Source organism: Neoarius graeffei, chromosome 15, assembly GCF_027579695.1.
Source record: "Neoarius graeffei isolate fNeoGra1 chromosome 15, fNeoGra1.pri, whole genome shotgun sequence".
Classification (NCBI taxonomy): domain Eukaryota; kingdom Metazoa; phylum Chordata; class Actinopteri; order Siluriformes; family Ariidae; genus Neoarius; species Neoarius graeffei.
In genome coordinates, this window is record NC_083583.1 from 47,605,187 (window position 1) to 47,629,636 (window position 24,450).

The window sequence follows — 24,450 nt, forward strand, 5'->3', positions numbered from 1 at the left end:
TACACCACCGTGCCGCCCTGTTCACTGTATCAGGGTTAAATGCAGAGAGGAAATTTCACAATCTGGGTTAAATGCAGAGAGGAAATTTCACAAGTGTGTGACGAATAAAGTTGTGCTTTCTTTTCTTTCAATGGAGACGAAGGATCCGCTGTGGCGAGCCCTAATCAGGAGCAGCCAAAAGAAGAAGAAAGAAGATCTCATCTCATCTCATTATCTCTAGCCGCTTTATCCTTCTACAGGGTCGCAGGCAAGCTGGAGCCTATCCCAGCTGACTACGGGTGAAAGGCGGGGTACACCCTGGACAAGTCGCCAGGTCATCACAGGGCTGACACATAGACACAGACAACCATTCACACCTACGGTCAATTTAGAGTCACCAGTTAACCTAACCTGCATGTCTTTGGACTGTGGGGGAAACCGGAGCACCCGGAGGAAACCCACGCGGACACGGGGAGAACATGCAAACTCCACACAGAAAGGCCCTCGCCGGCCACGGGGCTCGAACCCAGACCTTCTTGCTGTGAGGCGACAGCGCTAACCACTACACCACCGTGCCGCCCTGTTCACTGTATCAGGGTTAAATGCAGAGAGGAAATTTCACAATCTGGGTTAAATGCAGAGAGGAAATTTCACAAGTGTGTGACGAATAAAGTTGTGCTTTCTTTTCTTTCAATGGAGACGAAGGATCCGCTGTGGCGAGCCCTAATCAGGAGCAGCCAAAAGAAGAAGAAAGAAGATATATTAACAAAATATTATGACTTCTCACACATGATATAATGAAGTAAAAAATTAGGACTGTCGAAGTTAACGCAACGCAACTTCCTTTTAACGCCACAATTTTTTTTTAAAGCCCATTTAACACAAGTTCTGCGCCCCTCCCCCATAGGTTGCGAAATCAGGAAGTGACGTAGCGGAAACGAGTGACGTGGTGACTAGCTGCTGGGCGTAAGTCGTGATAAAGTGCACTTGTGTACAGACTCGATTGATATTGTTGCATTCTGACTGTTTACATAAAATGTGTGTATTTTAATGCTTTTGATGGTCCACAGGGGAGAAAAGAAGACATGTTAAGATCCAGATGTGTGTGTGTAGGCTGCACACTGGTGTGAGAGGGTTTGTTTTATTCTCAGAAATGTGTGAGTGATGTAAAAGTGTTTATAAATGCAGTTTACAGAGTTACTGCATTTTACTGTAAAACATCTTTATGTGCTCTGTGGCTTAACAAATGTATTTATTTGGGTTTTGTGTTTTTATTTTCTTTATTTAACGACAGCCACTACTGTTGTCCAGAGACCACATCACTGACTTTGTTTAGTTTAGTTTACTGCATAGTGTGAAGCTGGAAGTTAAAGACAGAACCAGAGGAAATACTATATTGTTTTGTTCATGCTAAATTGTACTCAACTCTCAAAATGATAAAGCTAACAATGCTTTATTTTTAAAATGCACCTAGGGAATAAAATACCCACAAAAATGATTTTTGCTGTGTCCAGCATTATCCTTCCTGACCTGGCTACATACATTTGCAGAAAGCAAGCATGTGTCCCCACTCCCACTCCCTCAAACCTTGAAAAGTAACCCTTTAAAGTGCATATTCTGGACCAATTTCGTTTTTTTTTTATATGAAAGTATGTCCCTTTACACACTCATCCAGAAGGGTAATTTTGCACAAGGCCATCTGTCTACAGCAGAAAAAAATAAAATAGCAAAACGCTTCTGGAAAAATCCCAAGGGAGTCTGGAGCCAGATTCGTGACGTTACCTGCGGAAGTGCCAGCAGGCTGCGCGAGCTTTGCACGGTTTCAGTGCACAGCCTGTGTAGACCAAGCGCTCCCATTTCTCTCTCATTGTCCGGTCTTTTGGGAAATGATGAGTACTAATCCCATCAAGATTGGTGTTGCTACACCCTCCTATGATACATCTGTTAACCATTTTAATAATTGTGTGATAACGAAGAAATTTGCAGAAAACCACCAGGTCATTTTCTCATAAACAAACCAACGTTGACGTAGGATTCAGAAGGAGGCGTCCCGCACGTGACGTCACGAAAATCAATGTTTCCCGGGAAATCCAAATGCCAAGTTTTTTCAGAGGCGGACCAATTCGCCTCAAATGGCTTGATTTCAACTGAATTTTGTCTGGTATTGTGCAAGATAAAAAAAAAAATGTACAAAATGCAAAATGTGACAGATATTTGACCAAAGTTTAATATAAAATAGAATTACATTGATCTTGCTCCTGAATTTACCCGTGATATGCACTTTGAAGGAACAGTCCACCATACTTCCATAATGAAATATGCTCTTATCTGAATTGAGACGAGCTGCTCCGTACCTGTCCGAGCTTTGCGCGACCTCCCAGTCAGTCAGACGCAGTCATTTTCTATGCTATGGAAAGTCGGCACTATAATGACAGGCGTACTAACACCTTCTGCGCGCTTCGGCAGCGCATTGATATCTGAGCTCCGTATCAATGCGCTGCCGAAGCGCGCAGAAGGTGTTAGTACGCCTGTCATTATAGTGCCGACTTTCCATAGCATAGAAAATCGCTACGTTTCAATTTGTGTAACTGAACTTGTTTCATATCACTGGTCATATAAACCTATGTAAACAGGAAAAACGCGGAAGAGTTTGGTCGCATCTAACTACAGCCCCAAAAAATACCATTGGCCATGCTGAGCCTAGCTACATTGCTAACAGGAGTGACAGCGCGTCTGACTGACTGGGAGGTCGTGCAAAGCTCGGACAGGTACGGAGCAGCTCGTCTCAATTCAGATAAGAGCATATTTCATTATGGAAGTACGGTGGACTGTTCCTTTAAAGGAGATCCGCAGAACCATGGCCTCATGTTTTGCTTATAAATGCCTTGAGACCTCAAGAATGGCATAGGAATAGTTTTAAGCGTTAACAATAAATCTAATATAGTCATTTTTACAATTAAAATGATTCATATAGGTAGCGGTCTGAGTGGCACCTTGGCATCTGTGACGTCACCGCAGGAAGTCTATCTGTCTCATTGCCATTTTTGCTATATACTAAAACACAGAGCTGACTGCAATTTCGAGCTTCCATTTTGAGCTAATTTATCGCCATGCCATGTCGATCTGTTGCTGGCGGGTGCAGCAACACGACAGAAGGTGGATTTATGCTGCATTCATGGCCATAGAATGTTCAAACTGCAAAGATTTGGACACGTTTTGTGAGAAGTTCACGGGCACATTGGGCACCTACGAAGTGGTCTCTCCTCTGCTCTGCACATTTTACTGAAGACTCGTACGAGACCTCTGATCTGTTCAGAAGCGTTAGCTATAAGCCCGTATTGAAACAGGGTGCAGTACCAACAATTAAAGGAAAAGAAAACTACAAGAAAAGGAAAGTATTTTATTTTAAAAAAGTAAGTTCAGTTGCGGGGCGGCACGGTGGTGTAGTGGTTAGCGCTGTCGCCTCACAGCAAGAAGGTCCTGGGTTCGAGCCCCAGGGCCGGCGAGGGCCTTTCTGTGTGGAGTTTGCATGTTCTCCCCGTGTCCGCGTGGGTTTCCTCCGGGTGCTCCGGTTTCCCCCACAGTCCAAAGACATGCAGGTTAGGTTAACTGGTGACTCTAAATTGACCGTAGGTGTGAATGGTTGTCTGTGTCTATGTGTCAGCCCTGTGATGACCTGGCGACTTGTCCAGGGTGTACCCCGCCTTTCGCCCGTAGTCGGCTGGGATGGGCTCCAGCTTGCCTGCGACCCCGTAGAAGGATAAAGCGGTTAGAGATAATGAGATGAGATGAAGTTCAGTTGCACCAGTTCTCCCAGTGTGTGAGCCGAGGGTTGTTGGTAAAACCCGGGACGGAACGGGACGGGACATGTTATCGCTCGGGCAGTGACCTCCCTGCAGTTGTTGCTAAAATCGGTGACATCCTGTCCCTGGTTTTAGTAATTGCCTGAGCTGAGCAGTAATGGTGGAGTACTCCATATGGAGAAAATGGAGAACGAGTGGACCAGCCATCTGATTTCTCTGCTGGATATGCTTGCCTCAGCAGCAATATCTCGCCCTTATGTGGAAGAAGCGAATGAACAGAGAACTGAACGAACAACTGAAAGTCAAATTGTTTTTAAACAATCAGCCACAAAGTCGGCCTTCAAGAAGCGAGAACGCAGACAGGTAAGCTGCGACTCTCATTTGGATACAGAACAACAAAAACACCACTCATTGTTTACCTGCATTTAGATTAATACATGTAACTTGTATTGTGTGTTTAAGTTACTGGTATAAGATTATTTAATTTGCTTCAGAATGTGATTGTCAGTTCATCTGATTACTTAATTAGCCTTTTACGTTTTATCAGTGAAAATGCATGCATGTACATGCATGCTGCAGAAGTTATAACGCCTATCCTGTTTTAAGGAGAGTCAACCCACAATCAGTGAAGTCAAATCAGTCTTAGTTGAGCAAGTCGGTAACGCTATTTCTTACTTTCACCATAAATTTTTATTGATATGACTTTGGTCTTTAGCTGTCAAAGGCCTCGGCCTTAAAACCGGTTACCGCTGTGACGTCACGCACTCAGGGCTGGCTGGCTTAGCGGGGCAGCTCCAATGCCAACTTTGCAGTCAATTTTAACTCTCAAAAAAAAAAATTTATATTATTCCCGTTTATGTAGCATACAAGAGTCAAGGATGGAGATACTATTCACTCAAATGTATTTAAAAATAAAGGTTCTGCATATCTCCTTTAAGGTACATTTAGAACAGATAAAAAATGTGCGACTAAGTTGTGATTAATCGCGAGTTAACTATGGACAACAATGCGATTAATCGTGATTAAATATTACAAGTAAAAATACAAAAAAAAAAGCAGTGGTGCTTATTAGTTGGGAAATAGACACGAAATGGTAACGGATGGAACACGCTTTAATAACTTTTAATTTATTACTTGTAAATATAGTCAACAAGAGACTTTAAAATGAAGGACTAAAATGTGTGGGTGGAACAAGCAATGTTGAACAGTGATTGGTTGTTGGGAGCAGTGATGATCAGTGATTGGTTGTTGTGAACATAGGCTCACGCAAATTCAGTCAAACTTTATATGCAGATGCACGGAACTTGTTCTCTGACCATACAGAATGAACAGCTGTGATGTGAGCTGGAGTGGAGGGATGTACTGAGTGTAGAACAGTTGCTAACATCTGCTCAAAAAGTCATGAGATTTGTCACTCTTACATGGGTCTAAAGTTACTAAATTGGCAACACTTGATTACGCACTTACTGTCATTTCCTTTACACAGAATCTGAATCGCACTCCAATTCAATTGATTCACGCCCATATGGAGGTTTGGTTGTAGCAGAAATGTTGCCACAGTTTGGCATTCATAAATATACACTAGCACATCTCAAACAATTATAATATTGTGAAAAAGTTCAATATTTTCCATCAGTTATTTAAAAAAAGTAAAAATTTTATATATTCTAAACTCAGTACACATAAACTAAAATGTTTCAAACATTTTTCTATTTTAATTTTGATAATTATGGCCTACAGTGCAAAAAAATCTCAAAATATAAGAATATTTCACTTCAAGTTTGAGTAAAACAGTATAAATACAGTGTATCTCTTGGTCTAGTTCAGTGCACACAACCACAATCATGGGGAAGACTGCTGACCTGACATTTTTCCAATAGATTGACACCCTCCACAAGGAGGGTCAGCCACAGGAGGTCATTGCTGAAAAGACTGGCTGGAAAAGGTGCACAAACAACAGGGATAACAGCAGCCTTGAGAGGATTGTCAAGAAAAGTCAATTCAAGAACTTAGGAGAGCTTCACAAGGAGTGGACTGAGGCTGATGTCAGTGCATCAAGAGCCACCACACACAGATGTCTTCAGGAAAGGGGCTACAACTGTCACATTCTTAATATCAAGCCACTCCTGAACCAGAGACAACGTCAGAAGAGTCTTACCTGGGCTAAGGAGAGAAAGAACTGGACTGTTGCTCAGTAGTCCAAAGTCCTCTTTTTAGATTTTTCAGTAAATTTTGCATTTCAATTGGAAATCAAGGTCCTAGAGTCTGGAGGAAGAGTGGAGAGGCACAGAATCCAAGGTGTTTGAAGTCCAGTGTGAAGTTTCCACAGGCTGTGATGATTTGGGGTGCCATGTCATTTGCTGGTGTTGGTCCACTGTTTTATCACGTCCAAAGTCAATGTAGCCGTCTACCAGGAGATTTTTAGAGCACTTCATGCTTCCATCTGCTGATGAGCTTTATGGAGATGCCAATTTCCTTTTCCAGCAGGACTTAGCACCTGCCCACAGTGCCAAAACTACTACCAAATGGTTTGTTGACTATGATATTACTGTGCTTGATTAGCCAGCCAACTCTCCTGACCTGAACCCCAAAGCAAATCTATGGGCTATTGTCAAGAGAAAGATGAGAAACACCCGACCCAAAAATACAGACGAGCTAAAGGCCGCTATCAAAGCATCCTGGGCTTTAATAACACCTCAGCAGTGCCACAGGCTGATTGCTTCCATGCCACGCCACATTGATGCAGTAATTCATGGTAAAGGAGTCCCAACCAAGTATTGAGTGTATAAATGAATATACTTTTCAGAAGTTGGACATTTCTGTATTGTAATTTTATTTTTGATGGATCTTCTAATAATAATCTAATAATTTGAGATACTGGATTTCTGATTTTCATGAGCTATAAGCCATAATCATCAAACTTAAAACAAACAAAAGTCTGAAATATTTCACTTTACATGTAATGAATGTAGAATATATGAAAGTTTACCTTTTTGAATTAAATTACAAAAAAAATGTACTTTTTTCACGGTATTCTAATTATTTGAGATGCACTTGCATTTACATTTAGGTCCATAAATATTTGGACAGAGAACATTTTTCTAATTTTGGTTCTGTACATTGTCCACAATGAATTTTGAACAAAACAATTCAGATGCAGTTGAAGTTCAGACTTTCAGCTTTAATTCAGTGGGTTGAACAAAATGATTGCATAAAAATGTGAGGAACTAAAGTATTTTTTAAACACAATCCCTTCATTTCAGGGGCTCAAAAGTAATTGGACAAATTAAATAATTGTAAATAAAATGTTCATTTCTAATACTTGGTTGAAAACCCTTTGTTGGCAATGACTGCCTGAAGTCTTGAACTCATGGACATCACCAGATGCTGCGTTTCCTCCTTTTTAATGCTCTGCCAGGCCTTTACTGCAGCGGTTTTCAGTTGCTGTTTGTTTGTGGGCCTTTCTGTCTGAAGTCTAGTCTTTAACAAGTGAAATGCATGCTCAATTGGGTTGAGATCAGGTGACTGACTCGGCCATTCAAGAATATTCCACTTCTTTGCTTGAATAAACTCCTGGGTTGCTTTGGCTTTATGTTTTGGGTCATTGCCCATCTGTATTATGAAACGCCGACCAATCAGTTTGGCTGCATTTGGCTGGATTTGAGCACACAGTATGTCTCTGAATATTTCAGAATTCATCCGGCTGCTTCTGTCCTGTGTCACATCATCAATAAACACTAGTGACCCAGTGCCACTGGCAGCCATGCATGCCCAAGCCATCACACTGCCTCCGCCGTGTTTTACAGATGATGTGGTATGCTTTGGATCATGAGCTGTGCCACGCCTTCACCATACTTTTTTCTTTCCATCATTCTGGTAGAGGTTGATCTTGGTTTCATCTGTCCAAAGAATGTTCTTCCAGAACTGTGCTGGCTTTTTTAGATGTTTTTTAGCAAAGTCCAATCTAGCCTTTTTATTCTTGAGGCTTATGAGTGGCTTGCATCGTGCAGTGAACCCTCTGTATTTATTTTCATGCAGTCTTCTCTTTATGGTAGATTTGGATATTGATACGCCTACCTCCTGGAGAGCATTGTTCACTTGGTTGGCTGTTGTGAAGGGGTTTCTCTTCACCATGGAAATTATTCTGCGATCATCCACTACTGTTGTCTTCTGTGGGTGTCCAGGTCTTTTTGCATTGATGAGTTCACCAGTGCTTTCTTTCTTTCTCAGGATGTACCAAACTGTAGATTTTGCCACTCCTAATATTGTAGCAATTTCTTGGATGAGTTTTTTTCTGTTTTCGCAGCTTAAGGATGGCTTGTTTCACCTGCATGGAGAGCTCCTTTGACCGCATGTCTTCTTCACAGCAAAATCTTCCAAATGTAAGCACCACACCTCAAATCAACTCCAGGCCTTTTATCTGCTTAATTGAGAATGACATAACGAAGGAATTGCCCACACCTGCCCATGAAATAGCCTTTGAGTCAATTGTCCAATTACTTTTGGTCCCTTTAAAAACAGGGTGGCACATGTTAAGGAGCTGAAACTCCTAAACCCTTCATCCAATTTTAATGTGGATACCCTCAAATGAAAGCTGAAAGTCTGGACTTTATATCCATGTCCATTATATAACTATAACTTGAATATGTTTCAGTAAACAGGTAAAAAAAACAATTTGTGTCAGTGTCCAAATATATATGGACCTAACTGTATGTAATGCTTAATGACAATACAATATATTAACATATTTTAAGCTCTTTATAGTTCATTGGCGTTTGGTTAAAAACAAACGCCATGTGACCTCATCAGATGGATTTAGCAACTACTAATGCCTTTAGCGAGGACGAGCACTGTAAAGCTCTTAGCAGAGTTGCTCATAAGAATCTTTCTTATGAGTGAGTAAGAAAACCACCATGAAGAAAACAGTGGAAAACCATGTACAGAGACAAAGTTTGTCTTTAAATTTGTTCTTTAGCCCTAAAGTGCAATGTTATCGGGAAACCCACCCCAGAGCAGAAGGGCTAGTTTTTGCTCCCCACACGAATCAGTCCCCATGACCCTGTCACCGGTTCACTGGTTGTTCTTCCTTGGGTCACTTTTGGTAGGTACTAACCCCTGCATACCGGCAACAACACAACACCTACCATTTTGGAGATGCTCTGACCCAGTTATCTAGTAGCAAATAATCGGTTTATTTCAGCAGTTTGTTAATGCGCATGCTTATTTATTATTAACTTCTTAGCAGTTGATGACCAAGCCTAGTGTTTCTTGGTCAGTATTGGGGCACAGGCAGGTAGAAAACCTATAAAAAAAAAAACACAGAGGAGATTTTTCTGTCATGGTTTGTGTCCACTTGTCTCCTGAGAGGAAAGCATCACTGCAAATCGATTCAAAGTTCTTCTGACTGAACACCTTTATCATATGATGAAACATTTCTATGCTGATGGGAGTGGTGAGGACTCACTAAATGGTTTGAGTATGAAAATGATGTAGATTATATCCTGTCACCTCCTGTCACAAGATCACAACCCACATGAACACATACGGGACATTTTGGAGTGACGTGTTAGACAGCGTCCTGCACCAACACCATCACAGCACCAGTTGCAGGAATGTCTTTTGGAAGAATGTGTCCATCACTCCAGTATAAGAAGGAGACTTGAATATGTGCCAAGAAACAATGAAGCTGTTCTGGTAGCTTGTGAAGACCCAGTGTCTTACTAAGAGCCATTATGTTTGTTTTTCCTTTAATTTGCCACCCGTCTGTATTTGTCATTTGCGGTATAAAAGTGATCATAAATACAATTATTAACATTTTGAGAAATTCCTCAGGAATATCTCGCTAAATAGGTTTTTGGTTATGAATATAAATAATGACAGACTTTCAGAAAATCAGGTTTTTAAATACAGTTTGGGGTGTTTTGTGCATGCGTGCATGCATGTGTATATGTGTGGGGGTTTTTTTAATAAAGAAAAATGAACATGTATGCCATAATGACACAAAACAGGAAACAAGCTTTTTAGGGATATGACATAATGTGACTTGTGCAGAGATCAGCCTTCCTCAAATTTGATAAAACTTTCTGATATGACACGAATGGAATTAGAGTAGAAATAAATGTCTCTTGAGTTTTAGCGGTGTTTTTTTTTTTTTTGTAGCTAAGAAAAGATGTTGTGGATACTGTGCACAAATCTGAAAAATGTTTGGCTAAAATAATCTTTTTTTTTTTTTTTAACCTGTAGTGCTTCACCTTAAATCAGGAGATTGTTTCCCTCTTGAAGAAAGAAAATGCAAGCTGATTTGGTATTCTTGTCTCGCCGCTCACCAGTCGTCTGCTTGAATGGCTGTGTGGCCTCCAGTCAGCCTCTAGCATCCAGCATTGGACTAGGTGGGAAACTGAATATTGATATACGGTCATGCAGAGCTTCTCTAAGCTGCTTTGTTAGAGGATATACACTACCGTTCAAAAGTTTGGGGTCACCCAGACAATTTTGTTTTTTCCATGAAAAGTCACACTTTTATTTACCACCATAAGTTGTAAAATGAATAGAAAATATAGTCGAGACATTTTTCTGGCCATTTTGAGCATTTAATCGACCCCACAAATGTGATGCTCCAGAAACTCAATCTGCTCAAAGGAAGGTCAGTTTTATAGCTTCTCTAAAGAGCTCAACTGTTTTCAGCTGTGCTAACATGATTGTACAAGGGTTTTCTAATCATCCATTAGCCTTCTGAGGCAATGAGCAAACACATTGTACCATTAGAACACTGGAGTGAGAGTTGCTGGAAATGGGCCTCTATACACCTATGGAGATATTGCACCAAAAACCACACATTTGCAGCTAGAATAGTCATTTACCACATTAGCAATGTATAGAGTGGATTTCTCATTAGTTTAAAGTGATCTTCATTGAAAAGAACAGTGCTTTTCTTCTAAAAAATAAGGAAATTTCAAAGTGACCCCAAACTTTTGAACGGTAGTGTATTAACAGAACCCACTAGGCCATCTAGCTTTTAGTTATGTGTGCGACTATGTTGAGAGCTTAAATGGTTTTCCATCACAGAAATCCTGAAAAGAGGCGGAAACGCTGCAGACGCTGCTGTCGCTGTGGCCGCGGCTTTGAATGTAACCGAGCCTGCAAGTACAGGCCTCGGAGGAGATGCCTTTTGTCTCTTTTATGATGCTGCCACCAGACAGGTGCGAGGACTTAATGGGAGGTGAGGAGACACATAGGCCAAAAAAGAACATATATTGTATGGTAGTTGTAGTGGGCAGCACCCTGGTGCTGATTACTAACATTACTGTCTGGTTATGTGTGTTTTAGTGGAAGGAGTCCTAAAGCTCTGACTCTGGAACTGATGGAGAGGTGTGGATTCAATCAGAGTAACCCACCACCGAGCTGCCATGCCTTCAATGTCACTGTCCCTGGAGCTGCAGCATGTTGGTGTGACACAGTGACCTTATTTGGAAGCAAAAAGGTACTTTGTTTACACCATTCCTGAGCTGGAAGTGATCCTGATAAATATTTATGTCGAGCTGGATGTCCTGTCCAATAGTGTTTTAGTGCAGATATTTTTGTAGTGATTTAGTATCTTTAAAAAATAATAATAATAACCACTATATATTAACAGCCTATTAGGAAAACTATTACACGATCACGTTAAATCCACTTTGTGTCAGGTTGCATCACACCATACGATCATTGATTATTTTCCTCCACTGAGAATGAACCTTGTGTTTACCTATGCTCACAGTTAGACTGGCTGCATGTATTTATATAAAAACCTCGAGCTTTATGGTTATTGTGCTTTCAGTAAAATGTAAAATGGGCCATTTTGAGCTGATCAAACTTAAGGGCACGAAATGATGATATTCAGGAAGGCCACACCCGTGTATTCAGTGCCAAAATGGTAGGCATATTATCTGAAGTGCCTCAATGCTTCACAGCACAATAGTGTTTTAGATACAGGCCCTAGTGACTGTTGCTAATGGCCCCACATCCTTGTTTTTAATTTTAGCCATATTTATCGCTGCATATGCTTGGCTGTAGTCCATGGGCCTGCGTGATATTGCATTCAGCATTTCCATGTGTTTTTTTTCAATTGCTAGTTCCGTTCACCCTTTTATGCACTTCCTCCATGTCTAGTCATCACTTTGCTCTGCTTTCCTGTAATTTCTGATTGCCATTTCAACCTGAACTCACTAAACATCTGCAGTGCTGACATTCACATTTAATGTTTTGTCAGATGTAAGCCCATTGTTCTCAGTGGACTTACAAATGATGCAGCATACAGTATAATATTCAGTAACACTTTTTTCAGGGGAGGATTCATAGGGCTAAAGGAAGGGCACGTACAGAATCCCTCATGACAACTCATAGAAATCTGCATAAATATTTATTATACTTTAGTCCTCATACTAAGTGACTTTGTAGTCACTGTTCTTTTGTAATATCAGTTAGAAAATGGTAGTCATGTGACAAAGCTGGGTAAATGAGGGTTCAACTGGAACAGAATGAACAGAAGTGACTATTTCCAGAAGATACTCTGTCGTGTCTCCTGAATTCTACAGTTACATGAAACTCTGATATAAAACACTGTTATATAGTGAAGGTTTTAACAATAACATTACAATGTAACAAGATACATATATGTTATTTACCAGCTGGGAGGTCCATATCGTGAAATACCGTGACCGAGGTCTTGAAAGTACTGAGCGAGGCCCTCTGGGCCGAGGTCAGTATTCAAGGCCGAGGTCACGGTATTTCACCATACGGACCGACCTTAAGCTGGCAAATAATGTATTATTTTTTTTCTTTAACAAATTCTAACAGAAAACGAGAGCGCCCGAAAGGGAAAACGAGCCAAGCTGCCATTTTGAATCCTCATTCACGGCTGTAATGCAAATTGCTTCCTCCTCAGTATACAAGTGCACTTCCATGGCAGGAAAAAAAACACTACATTTTGCCGCCTATGTAGTCCCCTATTTATATAAAATTGAGTCATTCAGGATTCAGCCATGTTTTTGCTCGGCATTAGCAACAGTTACAGGTTTTTAGCTTTCTCCTGAAATGTTTTCTTTTATTTCTTCTTCCTCAGGGTAGTAAAACTCACTTTCGCTGTGAACACTGTCGTTATCACTATCCATGCTGTAAAATTAATGCTATTCTCCTGAGAAATGCGAAAATAAATGTTGACAAAAATGCTACTATGTTTGTTGCTGTGAATGAGCGAGTTGCCAGAGGTCTGTAACTGGGGTCCGTATCGTAGGATACGGACCCGCTCGCCAGCCAATCAGAGCGCAGGATTTGATGGAAACCAGACTGCGAAAAAAATAAATATTATTTACCAGCTGGGAGGTCTGTATCGTGAAATACCGTGACCGAGGTCTTGAAAATACCGACCGAGGCCTCTGGGCCGAGGTCATGGTATTTCACGATACAGACCGACCTTAAGCTGGTAAATAATATATTTATTTTTTTCTTTACCAAATTCTAACAGAAAATGAGAGCGCCCGAAAGGGAAACCAGATTTAGAACAAACCTGCTACAAGCTCATCAAAAACCTGTTTGACAAGCTACATCAGGTCAGAATTTTCCAAAAATAAAAAAACTTGATCTAGGCGACACAAAAGTGCTTTCAAGTGCTTTCAGGTGCTTTCATCATCGTGAAATGCGAAAATAAATGTTGACAAAAAATTGCTACTATGTTTGTTGTTGTGAACGAGCGAGTCACCAAAGGTCCGTAACCGGGGTCTGGATTGTAGGATTCCGGACCGCTTGCGAGCCAATCAGAGCGCACGATTTGATGGAAACCGGCCTGCAAAAAAAAAAAAGTATATTTATGTTTTTTTTTTCTGGCCCTTTCTTAAGTTGCTCTTATTTCTGTTTATTTAACAAGAGACGAAGTCGAGGTTATTATTCACCAATATTCACTGAGCCTGAGGTGGATAATTGTTTTAGCATACAGTAAATACACAGGTGATTTATTTAAAAAAAAAAATCATATTAAAAAAATTATTTCAAACTTCAAAAGTGGCATGCAAATGTAATGTGCGTGGACTTGTCACTTATCTACACCGACTCACATAAAATACTTTGTTTTGAAATGGATAAAATAAATCACAATTCCACCTTACCTTTGAATAGTTTTCGACCAAACTTTGTAGCATCTTTATTGCTTTTAGGAACAGCATTTTTTCTTTCATAATTTGTAATTCTTCCTCACTTATGGTGACAAAGCAGTTGGCTGGCAATTTACCAGATTGTTCGAGGTGATTATTGAGAAATAGTCCAAATTTCTCGACCAATCAGCGTGCCTGATTTCCTATAATCACCTCCGTATTTATACTAAAATGCTTTATAATACTTTAAAAACCCTGCTATGACTGAAATATATCATGAACATACGTCTAACAAATATTTGACTTTAATTCTACTTTACAGAAAATATTTATGAAGAACAATAGAAAGCTCTAACAACAAATCTAATATATAAAACCTTAATTTAGACTGATGTTTGACATGATCATAATTTTGCATTTTGTTTAATACCAGAAGTTCACTGAGCTACAAAATCATTTGTTATTATATTCTAACGTAAGCCTAATAGAAAACTACAGTACATTTAGAAAATCTGTCACTTGAATCAGGAGTTATGTTCATATCAACTCAGATTGGATCGCTGTCATTATGATTGCTGATGAAAATTGGAACAAGTCTTTATAAATGTTCATGTAGGATTATATCAGTTATGAAGGGCTTATGCAGCTGTCAGGGTGCTCCTATAAACACTACTCTGGATTAAAGTGTTACCCAGTAATCTTGCTGTTTGAGAAGTACTATAACATCTCAGATCATCTAATGTGCATATATTTATTTATGTATGCTGCCTGTTAATTATACCTGTGCTTTGTGAATTTGGTAGCTGCCTTTAGCTGACCTGCTACAGCCAGCTATAGATCTGGCACAGAATGGTTTCCCAGTGGCCGAGATTTCAGCGTACCAGTGGGCTAAGGGTACCAAATCCCTGAGGGCTGCTGGGAGAGAACTGGGTCAAGATTTACTCATAAACAATCAGCCACCTAAACATGGACAGATCATGACCAACCCCAACCTTGCATGCACCTTCCAGGTACATAGAATTCCTTGGGCACAGTTTATATATGATATACATCATCAAGGTCTTAACAGGGTTCTCCAAGATTGTAATAAACGTGTTTGGAATTTGTTTTTGCCTATAACAGGGGGATTTAAAAAAAAACAAACTCCTGCATAAAATGGGCCAGAGTTAACCTCTGATCTCTAACTGAAAGATATCCAAATTGCTGAAGGTGGTTCAGGCATCACTGATAAATACAGATTATTATCCGTTTATAACTGAAATTGGATACACTTGCATCACTAGGAGTGGCTATTGGATGTGTTCATGTACAATGTCCACCATGATGCCATGAGGAACACACCTACAAGCCCTGCCTAAGATTAATGATGGTACGACACAGTGACGCTTTTCATTCATAGCTTTTTGACCATACTGTAGTGCATAGACTAGAATCAACAAATTCCTGAGTTAACTTTTAACAAAGCCTTTTGTACAGAACTGCACCCTTACAGTGCTGCTTGAAAGTTTGTGAACCCTTTAGAATTTTCTATATTTCTGCATAAATATGACCTAAAACATCATCAGATTTTCACACAAGTCCTAAAAGTAGATTAAAAATAACCCAGTTAAACAAATGAGACAAAAATATTATACTTGGTCATTTATTTATTGAGGAAAATGATCCAATATTGCATATCTGTGAGTGGCAAAAGTATGTGAACTTTTGCTTTCAGTATCTGGTGTGACCCCCTTGTGCAGCAATAACTGCAACTAAACGTTTCCGGTAACTGTTGATCAGTCCTGCACACCAGCTTGGAGGAATTTTAGCCCATTCCTCCATACAGAACAGCTTCAACTCTGGGATATTGGTGGGTTTCCTCACATGAACTGCTTGCTTCAGGTCCTTCCACAACATTTCAATTGGATTAAGGTCAGGACTTGGCCATTCCAAAACATTAACTTTTATTCTTCTTTAACCATTCTTTGGTAGAATGACTTGTGTGCTTAGGGTCGTTGTCTTGCTGCATGACCCACCTTCTCTTGAGATTCAGTTCATGGACAGATGTCCTGACATTTTCTTTTAGAATTTGCTGGTATAATTCAGAATTCATTGTTCCGTCAATGATGGCAAGCCGTCCTGGCCCAGATGCAGCAAAATGGGCCCAGTCCATGATACTACCACCACCATGTTTCACAGATGGGATAAGGTTCTTATGCTGGAATGCAGTGTTTTCCTTTCTCCAAACATAACGCTTCTCATTTAAACCAAAAAGTTCTATTTTGGTCTCATCCATCCACAAAACATTTTTCCAATAGCCTTCTGGCTTGTCCACATGATCTTTAGCAAACTGCAGACGAGCAGCAATGTTCTTTTTGGAGAGCAGTGGCTTTCTCCTTGCAACCCTGCCATGCACACCATTGTTGTTCCATGTTCTCCTGATGGTGGACTCATGAACATTAACATTAGCCAATGTGAGAGAGGCCTCCAGTTGCTTAGAAGTTACCCTGGGGTCCTTTGTGACCTCGCCAACTATTACACGCCTTGCTCTTGGAGTGATCTTTGTTGGTCGACCACTCCTGGGGAAGATAACAATGGTCTTGAATTTCCTCCATTTGTACACAATCTGTCTGACTGTGGATTGGTGGAGTCCAAACTCTTTAGAAATGGTTTTGTAACCTTTTCCAGCCTGATGAGCATCAACAACACTTTTTCTGAGGTCCTCAGAAATCTCCTTTGTTCGTGCCATGATACACTTCCACAAACATGTGTTGTGAAGATCAGACTTTGATAGATCGCTGTTCTTTAAATAAAACAGGGTGCCCACTCACACCTGATTGTCATCCCATTGATTGAAAACACTTGACTCTAATTTCACCTTCAAATTAACTGCTAATCCTAGAGGTTCACATACTTTTGCCACTCACAGATATGTAATATTGGCTCATTTTCCTCAATAAATAAATGACCAAGTATAATATTTTTGTCTCATTTGTTTAACTGGGTTCTCTTTATCTACTTTTAGGACTTGAGTGAAAATCTGATGATGTTTTAGGTCATATTTATACAGAAACATAGAAAATTCTAAAGGGTTCACAAACTTTCAAGCACCAATGTACAAACACATTGCAGATTTTTCTACGTGTGACTTTCCCTTTTGAAACACACAGATTATTCATGTTTGTTTCAGGAAATGATCAGTACTGGTATGATTTTTGACTTTTGAATCTGTCATTTTTACCCTGATACAGTATCACTCCCATTGGCCATATATAGTAGTGCTTAGGTCTGTGCTCTTTCTGTTCATTTATCTGGTGCATGCATAATAATGTATTGTCAGGAGCTTGTGTTGCATGGGAGAACAGGCTTCTATGAGGGCAGGATTGCCCAGGCTGTGGTTGATGCTGTACGAGAAAATGGTGGCGTGATGAGCTTGGATGACATGAAGGACCACGTCAGCACTGAGATCACGCCTATTTACATCGATTACAAAGTAGGTTAGAGAGAAAGGCACATCTGTTGTATCAATATTTCCCCTTCTGCAGCCAGGTCCTTTTATTAGCCTTTTATTACTTGTGCATACATGATAGAGCAACCATGGTAAATTTGAATGATGGCTTTTATATATAATTTCCGCAGACAGTGCGAATTTGGGAGGTCCCGCCCAACAGTCAAGGGATGGCAGCTCTTATTGCCCTTAATATCCTTGAAAATGTTCCTATCAAAGGTGCAAAACATTTCTAATCTCTATTTTATAGAGGTCAATTTTTCAGTGGTTTTCAACCCCTAAACTTTGATTTTAGATAAACTGAAAATCCATTTACGTCACACACAGATCTGGGTCACAACAGTGCCAACTACGTGCACATCCTGGTTGAGTCACTGAAATTGAGCATGACTGATACCATGCACTTCAGCACAGACCCAGACAAGGTGAACGTTCCTGTGGAGGGGCTTCTTTCCAAGGATTATGCTCTCCAGCGAGCCCAGCTCATCCAAATGGACAAGTAAGGCTAGAACAAATTGGATCCGTTTTATAAGTGAGTTCAGCGTTCTCTCTCTCTCCCCCTCCCTCCCTCCCTCCCTCCCTCCCTCCCTCCTCATTCTGTGGTACCTGCTGGTGCCAGGCACTGTGCTTACTTTAGATAGGATTGTTTAATGTGTAAGCCGCTTTCACCCTCCTTTCTGTTGCTCCTGTCATGATGCTCTGATAGGATGAGAGAGAGAGAGAGAGAGAGAGAGAGAGAGTAATAATCTGCAGACTTTAGACTTTCAGTTGATTAAAGGAAATCCAAACAGGCAACACTGTGTGTGTGTGTGTGTGTGTGTGTGTGTGTAGGTGGGTGGGTGTGGGGGTAGATAACACCCGTGACTGTACTTATAACCCATATACTAAATGAAGTAGTACCGTGATACCACACGTGACGTGATAGAAATGATATGACACATGACACTCCTCAAAACAGTAAATTTCCTATTTCAAGCGTGTTTCTTTTTTTCTCTGTTGAATAACTGATTGATTTTGATGACATTTGAATAAAGTTTAATTCGAGAATTAGCCAGGCTGTAAACACAAGTGCTAACTGTAATCCCTGTGGGAGACTTGCTTGTTTTCCTGCTTAAGAACTTGGCCCTTGTAAACATGACTGACACTGTGCAGCCCTGAGATCTGCTCACTTTCCTATCAGAGCCAGGGCTGTGTGCGAGCCTGGGATTCCCACAGGAAGTGACACGGTGTATTTCACTGTGGTGGACGGAGAGGGAAACGCCTGCTCCTTTGTGAACAGCAATTCCATGAGCTTTGGCACTGGCCTTGTCCCCCGACACTGTGGATTTTCCTTGCAAGTGCGTCCCTAACTTCTATCTCAGATAATGAATCATTAATAATAAGTATAAGTATTTTGATTAAGCCTTTATTGATGAAAATAATTATGTAAAAGGGCAGAGACTTCCCTGGATTTGAAGGAGCATAATTCTTTTAGCTTTACATACTGTATTTATTATTTTCAAATATTAAAAAAAACAACAGTATGTTCTATTGATAGACGATTTTGCAGTTTCTGGATCAGTTTTTTATGTACAAGTCATTAGTTCTCTGAAGAGGTCATTCACCTCCAGCTGTAAGATTTACAGTCCATTGTAAAATAAATTTTTGTTTTATAGCACAGGGGTTTTTTTTGTTTTGTTTTTTCCCCCTCCATTTCTTCCTTTGCCTGGTAGAACAGAGGTGCTTATTTCTCTCTGGATCCCACTCATGTGAACTGCATAGGTCCAAAGAAGAGGCCATACCACACTATAATCCCTGCCATGCTCACAGATCCTTTGTCAGGGCACCTCCTCTGCTCCTTTGGGGTGATGGGGGGCTTCATGCAGCCTCAGGGTCATGTGCAGGTGAGCTTCACTAATATTTAACATCTAACATGTGGGAAAGCAGTCGGTCACGAACTTTCATGTAGCATGAACAAATACATAACGTACAATCATATGACCAATCTAAATGTACCATATTTACCATAGAAGGCAAGTTAATAATGAAGTTAATTAGAATCAGAAATATTTGTAGCATTTTTGTAGCAAGAAGTCTTTGCTTAAAGTTAAATTGTTTCTCCAAATAACAGTTTTCATTTAGAATATTAATTTAGAAGAAACAACGAGGAGCTTGGCTTATTTGGTAATTTTAAGAAAAACCTCCTGGCTGGCATAATTACATTACATGTGTGAAATTTCATAATTTTTATCTCTATTATTATTATTATTATTATTATTATTATTAAATAGTAGAAAATAGAATGTAAATAAATAAAGCTTTTCTATGAGCAGGTAACGCAAATCAAACCTTAAGGATAGTTGCAGACTGGAAAAAGACCAGGCGATTTTTTTTTTTTTTTCTTCTTTTTCTTTTCCCCCCTCTAATCTTCAGCTGTCCAGTTTGGTCGGGTTTGTGCCCATGATGGCCTCAGATTCTTGTTCTTGGCTGACAGAAATAGAACCTAATGTGGACTTTTGCTGTTGTAGCTCATCCACCTAAAAGTTCGTTTTTTCATGTGTGCTGAGGTGCTTTTCTGCTCACCATGGCTGTAAAGAGTGACTATTTGAATCACTGTATCCTTCCTGGCAGCTTGAACCAATATGGCCATTTTTCTCCATCCTCGGTTGTCCAAAAGGTGTTCCCACCCACAAAACTGTCGCTTGCTCCCCCCCCCCCCCCCCCCCCCCCCACCACCATTCTGTATAAATTCTAGAGACTGTTGTGTATAAATCCCAGGAGATTAGCAGTTTATGAAATACTCAAACCAACCTGTCTGGTATCAACAACCATGCCATGATCAAAGTCACAGAGATCTCACTTTTTCTTCATTCTGATATTTAATGTGAACATTAACTGAAGCTCTTGACCTGTATCTGCACGATTTTTGCTTTACACTGCTGCTACACGATAGGCTGATTAGGTAACTGTGTGAATGTATGAATGAGCAGTAAGTGTACGTCCAGCTCCATTATCCAGTAAAATCCAAACCTGTTTTGGGCCTCAGGTATTAGATTTGGACCCAAATAATACAGCCATGTTCTGATTGAAGCTGTGGCTTGATTCATGTGGATGTTTTTGAAAATAGATTTAAACTGAAGTAAAACTCAGTTCCTGACAAATGTATTTTCCAACACAATCTTGACGTCAGTGCTATGAGAGCAGTTCCAGGCTGGAAGTGAATGCCACTGGATGGTATGATGGAAAAAAAAGACAAGTTATCAATGTATCATAGTTGGGCAGCTGGACAACTTGATTGTAGGCTGAACTGGTTCCTTGTCTTAATGATTTAAAGATAAGATAATATGAATATTCCGTCTGCAGGTATTGCTCAATATGTTAGAGTTTGGCATGAATCCTCAGCGTGCACTCGACGCCCCACGTGTGTTCATGCAGTATGATCAAGCTGGTAAGTTTCTCACTTGAGGTTGAACTTCTCAAGCTTTCAACTATGAGACACATTGTTTGAACAGACACTTCTAATCCACATCATCTGTGGAAGATTTAAATAAACTGACGCACTTCAAGTACTTGCTCAATTCATTTTTCAAATTTATTAGATATTTAACCCTTTAGTGTGCTTACATTCTAATATTAGTTGGGTGGGTGAAAAGGAATATATCTGACAAGTTTTACCTTGTGGGAATGTTTGGCTGGTTCCCAGGAAGAAAACTGCTTTAAAAATGCAACTTTTATTAAAAAAAGGGGGGGGGGGGGGGTAAAAGGTTTCCTTTTGTTTACTGATGTTTAGGGATAGCATGGTATTGATTAGCTGCTTTAATAATGACAACGGATGAGTTTCACAAATATAAGCATGCGCACACGCACTACAAATATTTCTCTGTTCCCATATACTTATAAGGGATTTGTGCAATGTTTCCAGTTGAATGTAGTTTGTGTGCGTGTGTGGTGTTTGACTATTTTTATCATTTTTACAGTGTTTTTAAGTTTTAGGTTTTTTTTTAACATTAGTTGTAGTTTATTAGTTTGTTAGTTTACTTATTGTCTCTGTGAGTTTGACTGTTTTTATAATTTTTATATAGTTTAAGTTTTAGCTTAATTTAAATCCTTTTATTAGTTTGTTTTACACTGATGAGGATCGCAGTCCAGTTTCGTTGTACATGTTACAATGACAAAGATATTCTGTTCTATTCCTGACTTTTCCTAATTTTAGATTTTTCAATTTACATGGTTGATCTTGGATGTTACAGACATTTAAAAGTAAATATGACCATTTCTGTAGATTGAAATGTAACTCAATCTCATGAGGAATTTCTCTGCACTGATTTGGTTGCATTGAGTGGATTGATCAGTAGGTTTGTCCTAAATGACCGATGATACTTGCATGATCCCTGCTCCTAACCGTAGCTTAAACATATCTTTTTATACGAATTTATGAGTTAGTAGGTATGAGACTATGTTGGGTTATAAGGCACAGCTATAATTAGCAACTCGGTGTACATTCTTTATGTAATGCTAAACATACAGTACTGTGCAGAGAAATGCTGCTGTCAAAGATGCCTTAAAAATAATGAAATTAAATGTTTCTACATTAAAAAAAATATTGTAAAGGGCAATAAACCAAGTCAATATTTGGAGTGACAACCCTTTGCTTTAAAAAGTCTCAGGTACAGTGAGTGCAGTTTTATTAGGAAATGAGCTGTAGGTTTTACTGAGCATCTTACAGAACCAGCCACAGGTCTTCTGGACACTTTGACGGTCACACTCGCGTCTTCATTTTGCACCAAAACCCAGCAGCCTTCATTATGTTTTCTTTTTTCGTCTGAAAAGTGCTCTCTTATGTAATATGCTGCTTTCTTTACTGATATACAAACATTTTTTTTCTGTAATATTTAATTCTGTGCTGAAAAACTAATGCTTGGAAATCTAAAATGTTTTTTGTACTTGATAATGTAGAAGTCATAAAATAAAAATCTGTAACAAAATTTGTACTAAAAAGTAAGAGTTTTGGATCAACAAACAAAATCTAGCACACTGCTTCTCTTTTAAAATACTTTATTAAACAGCTCACCAGAAGGTGACGTTTTGAGCCACAAATCTCATCATCATGGTCTGGTGTAAAGTTTATTCAAGTATTTTAAGACAGGAACAGTGTGCTAGATTTTGTTTTTTGAACCACTTGTCTTTTCTAATGCACGTGCCTGGATTGGATTTGTTTACTTTTTCACTTCTCGGTTCATTCCTAAGACTTTTTTTGTACAGAAATGTATAAAGGTATGTTTTATTGTAGCATACCTTATTACATAAGCATTCATGTAAGAAGTTTAAACTCTTTGTGCAGCACAGCTGTGGAAGCTCAATCTGGAAGCGGGCATGGACCAAGGTGTGGCCGATGAGCTCAGAGGGCGGGGCCATATGGTGAACTGGCCAGTAGAAGGGCATGAGCGGGACCAGTTTGGACGTGGTCAAATTATCAGCATAGGAAAGTGGTGGTGGGACTTAACTGATGAAAAAACAGAAGAAGAGAGAGTACTGTGGGCTGGATCTGATCCCAGGGCAGATGGATGTGCTGTGGGATATTAACTAGAAAAATGAAGTGAGAAATGTCATATTAGGGTTAGTGGAACAAAAAAAAGAAAAAGAAAAAAACAAGTGAACCCCAATAATATACCTACAGTAAAGTGCCTTTAAGAAAATCGACAGGTCCATTTGCTTTCACTTATTTTCTTTTTAATTAGACAATGCTGAAATGTTTTACAGATAAGTATTTTTAATGTTTTTATATGAAAATGAAATATATCTGAATTTCCTGTTTTTAAAACATTTTACAATAAAAAAAAGTAAATAAATTATGACCTCAATGTGTCACTTGTCAAAATGTCACTGTAGCAGAATTCTGGCAAATATACTGGCCTAGAACAGCGTTTCTCAACCTTTTTTCAGTCACGGCACTCTTCAGAAGTATGCAAATTCTCAAGGCACCCCCATATAAAATATACGCAGTCACGCTGACCCCGGCAGTGACGTTGTGACATGGGAAAGGGGGCCGTGAGACAAATTTTGATGATGCATGAGGCGGCGATGATCTGCATTAGTGTAACTATTGTTTTTTGGAATTTTAATTCATTCATCTCATTATCTCTAGCCGCTTTATCCTTCTACAGGGTCGCAGGCAAGCTGGAGCCTATCCCAGCTGACTACGGGCGAAAGGCGGGGTACACCCTGGACAAGTCGCCAGGTCGTCACAGGGCTGACACATAGACACAGACAACCATTCGCACTCACACATTCACACCTACGGTCAATTTAGAGTCACCAGTTAACCTAACCTGCATGTCTTTGGACTGTGGGGGAAACCGGAGCACCCGGAGGAAACCCACGTGGACACGGGGAGAACATGCAAACTCCACACAGAAAGGCCCTCGCCGGCCACGGGGCTCGAACCTGGACCTTCTTGCTGTGAGGCGACAGTGCTAACCACTACACCACCGTGCCGCCCGGAATTTTAATTCATTTTATTTATTTCAGTGTTAGAATATATAATCTTTTGACGGCACCCCTAACAAAGCCAGACAGACTGGCCTAGAACATACTTTTATACCTAAACTTTAAGAAACCATAAATATATTTCACCAAAGCAATTTGTGGAAAATGGTTTTATTTGTTGCACTTTTCAGTCTCGCACTGGCTTCCTGCAAAGATTAAAGAGCCAAGTTAACAAACACGGCTGTAAAAACAGCCATTTCCTTACACACTAAATGTCAGGTTTTGGTCATGTTCTTGTATATTTATGTGCCCATAGCAAAATGTACATAAGCCTAATTAATACCCCCCTTTTTTCCCAGTCTTAGAGAGGCTGTAAAAATGTTGTGATGTTCCTGCGCCATAGTCAGAATGAATCTTTAAATGTAATTGTCCTCTCTTTACTTTTTCATGTTTGATTGGTTGAGATGCATGTAAACGATAAACATATTTCATACAAAGCCTGTAGTTTTCAGAGCTATCTCCTTTTCCAGGGCTGCCACACATTTGTATAATTACAAACCTCATCTCATTTTAAAGGAATGAGAAAAGCACA

The 24,450-nt window shown here is 39.8% G+C and overlaps 1 protein-coding gene across 6 annotated transcripts; it reads left to right on the forward strand.

Annotated features, from left to right (window-relative positions):
* The first annotated feature begins 594 nt into the window (after positions 1-594).
* LOC132899538 (glutathione hydrolase-like YwrD proenzyme) lies at positions 595-23,171 on the forward strand. 6 transcript variants are annotated; one of them, XM_060941509.1, is made up of 15 exons: positions 926-945; positions 1,050-1,136; positions 7,838-7,954; positions 8,089-8,164; positions 10,026-10,171; positions 10,848-11,001; positions 11,109-11,262; positions 14,710-14,916; positions 17,226-17,378; positions 17,525-17,612; positions 17,721-17,892; positions 18,574-18,730; positions 19,106-19,276; positions 20,736-20,820; positions 22,714-23,171. In XM_060941509.1, the coding sequence occupies exons 5-15, from the start codon at positions 10,072-10,074 to the stop codon at positions 22,953-22,955; spliced, it is 1,683 nt and encodes a 560-aa protein (XP_060797492.1). In that variant the 5' UTR covers positions 926-945; positions 1,050-1,136; positions 7,838-7,954; positions 8,089-8,164; positions 10,026-10,071; the 3' UTR covers positions 22,956-23,171. The 6 variants fall into 6 exon arrangements, with proteins under 6 accessions (XP_060797494.1, XP_060797492.1, XP_060797490.1 ...); XM_060941507.1 differs by having other exon boundaries at positions 932-1,136; XM_060941512.1 differs by having other exon boundaries at positions 932-1,136; positions 19,111-19,276; positions 22,714-22,803.
* The last annotated feature ends 1,279 nt before the right edge of the window (positions 23,172-24,450 follow it).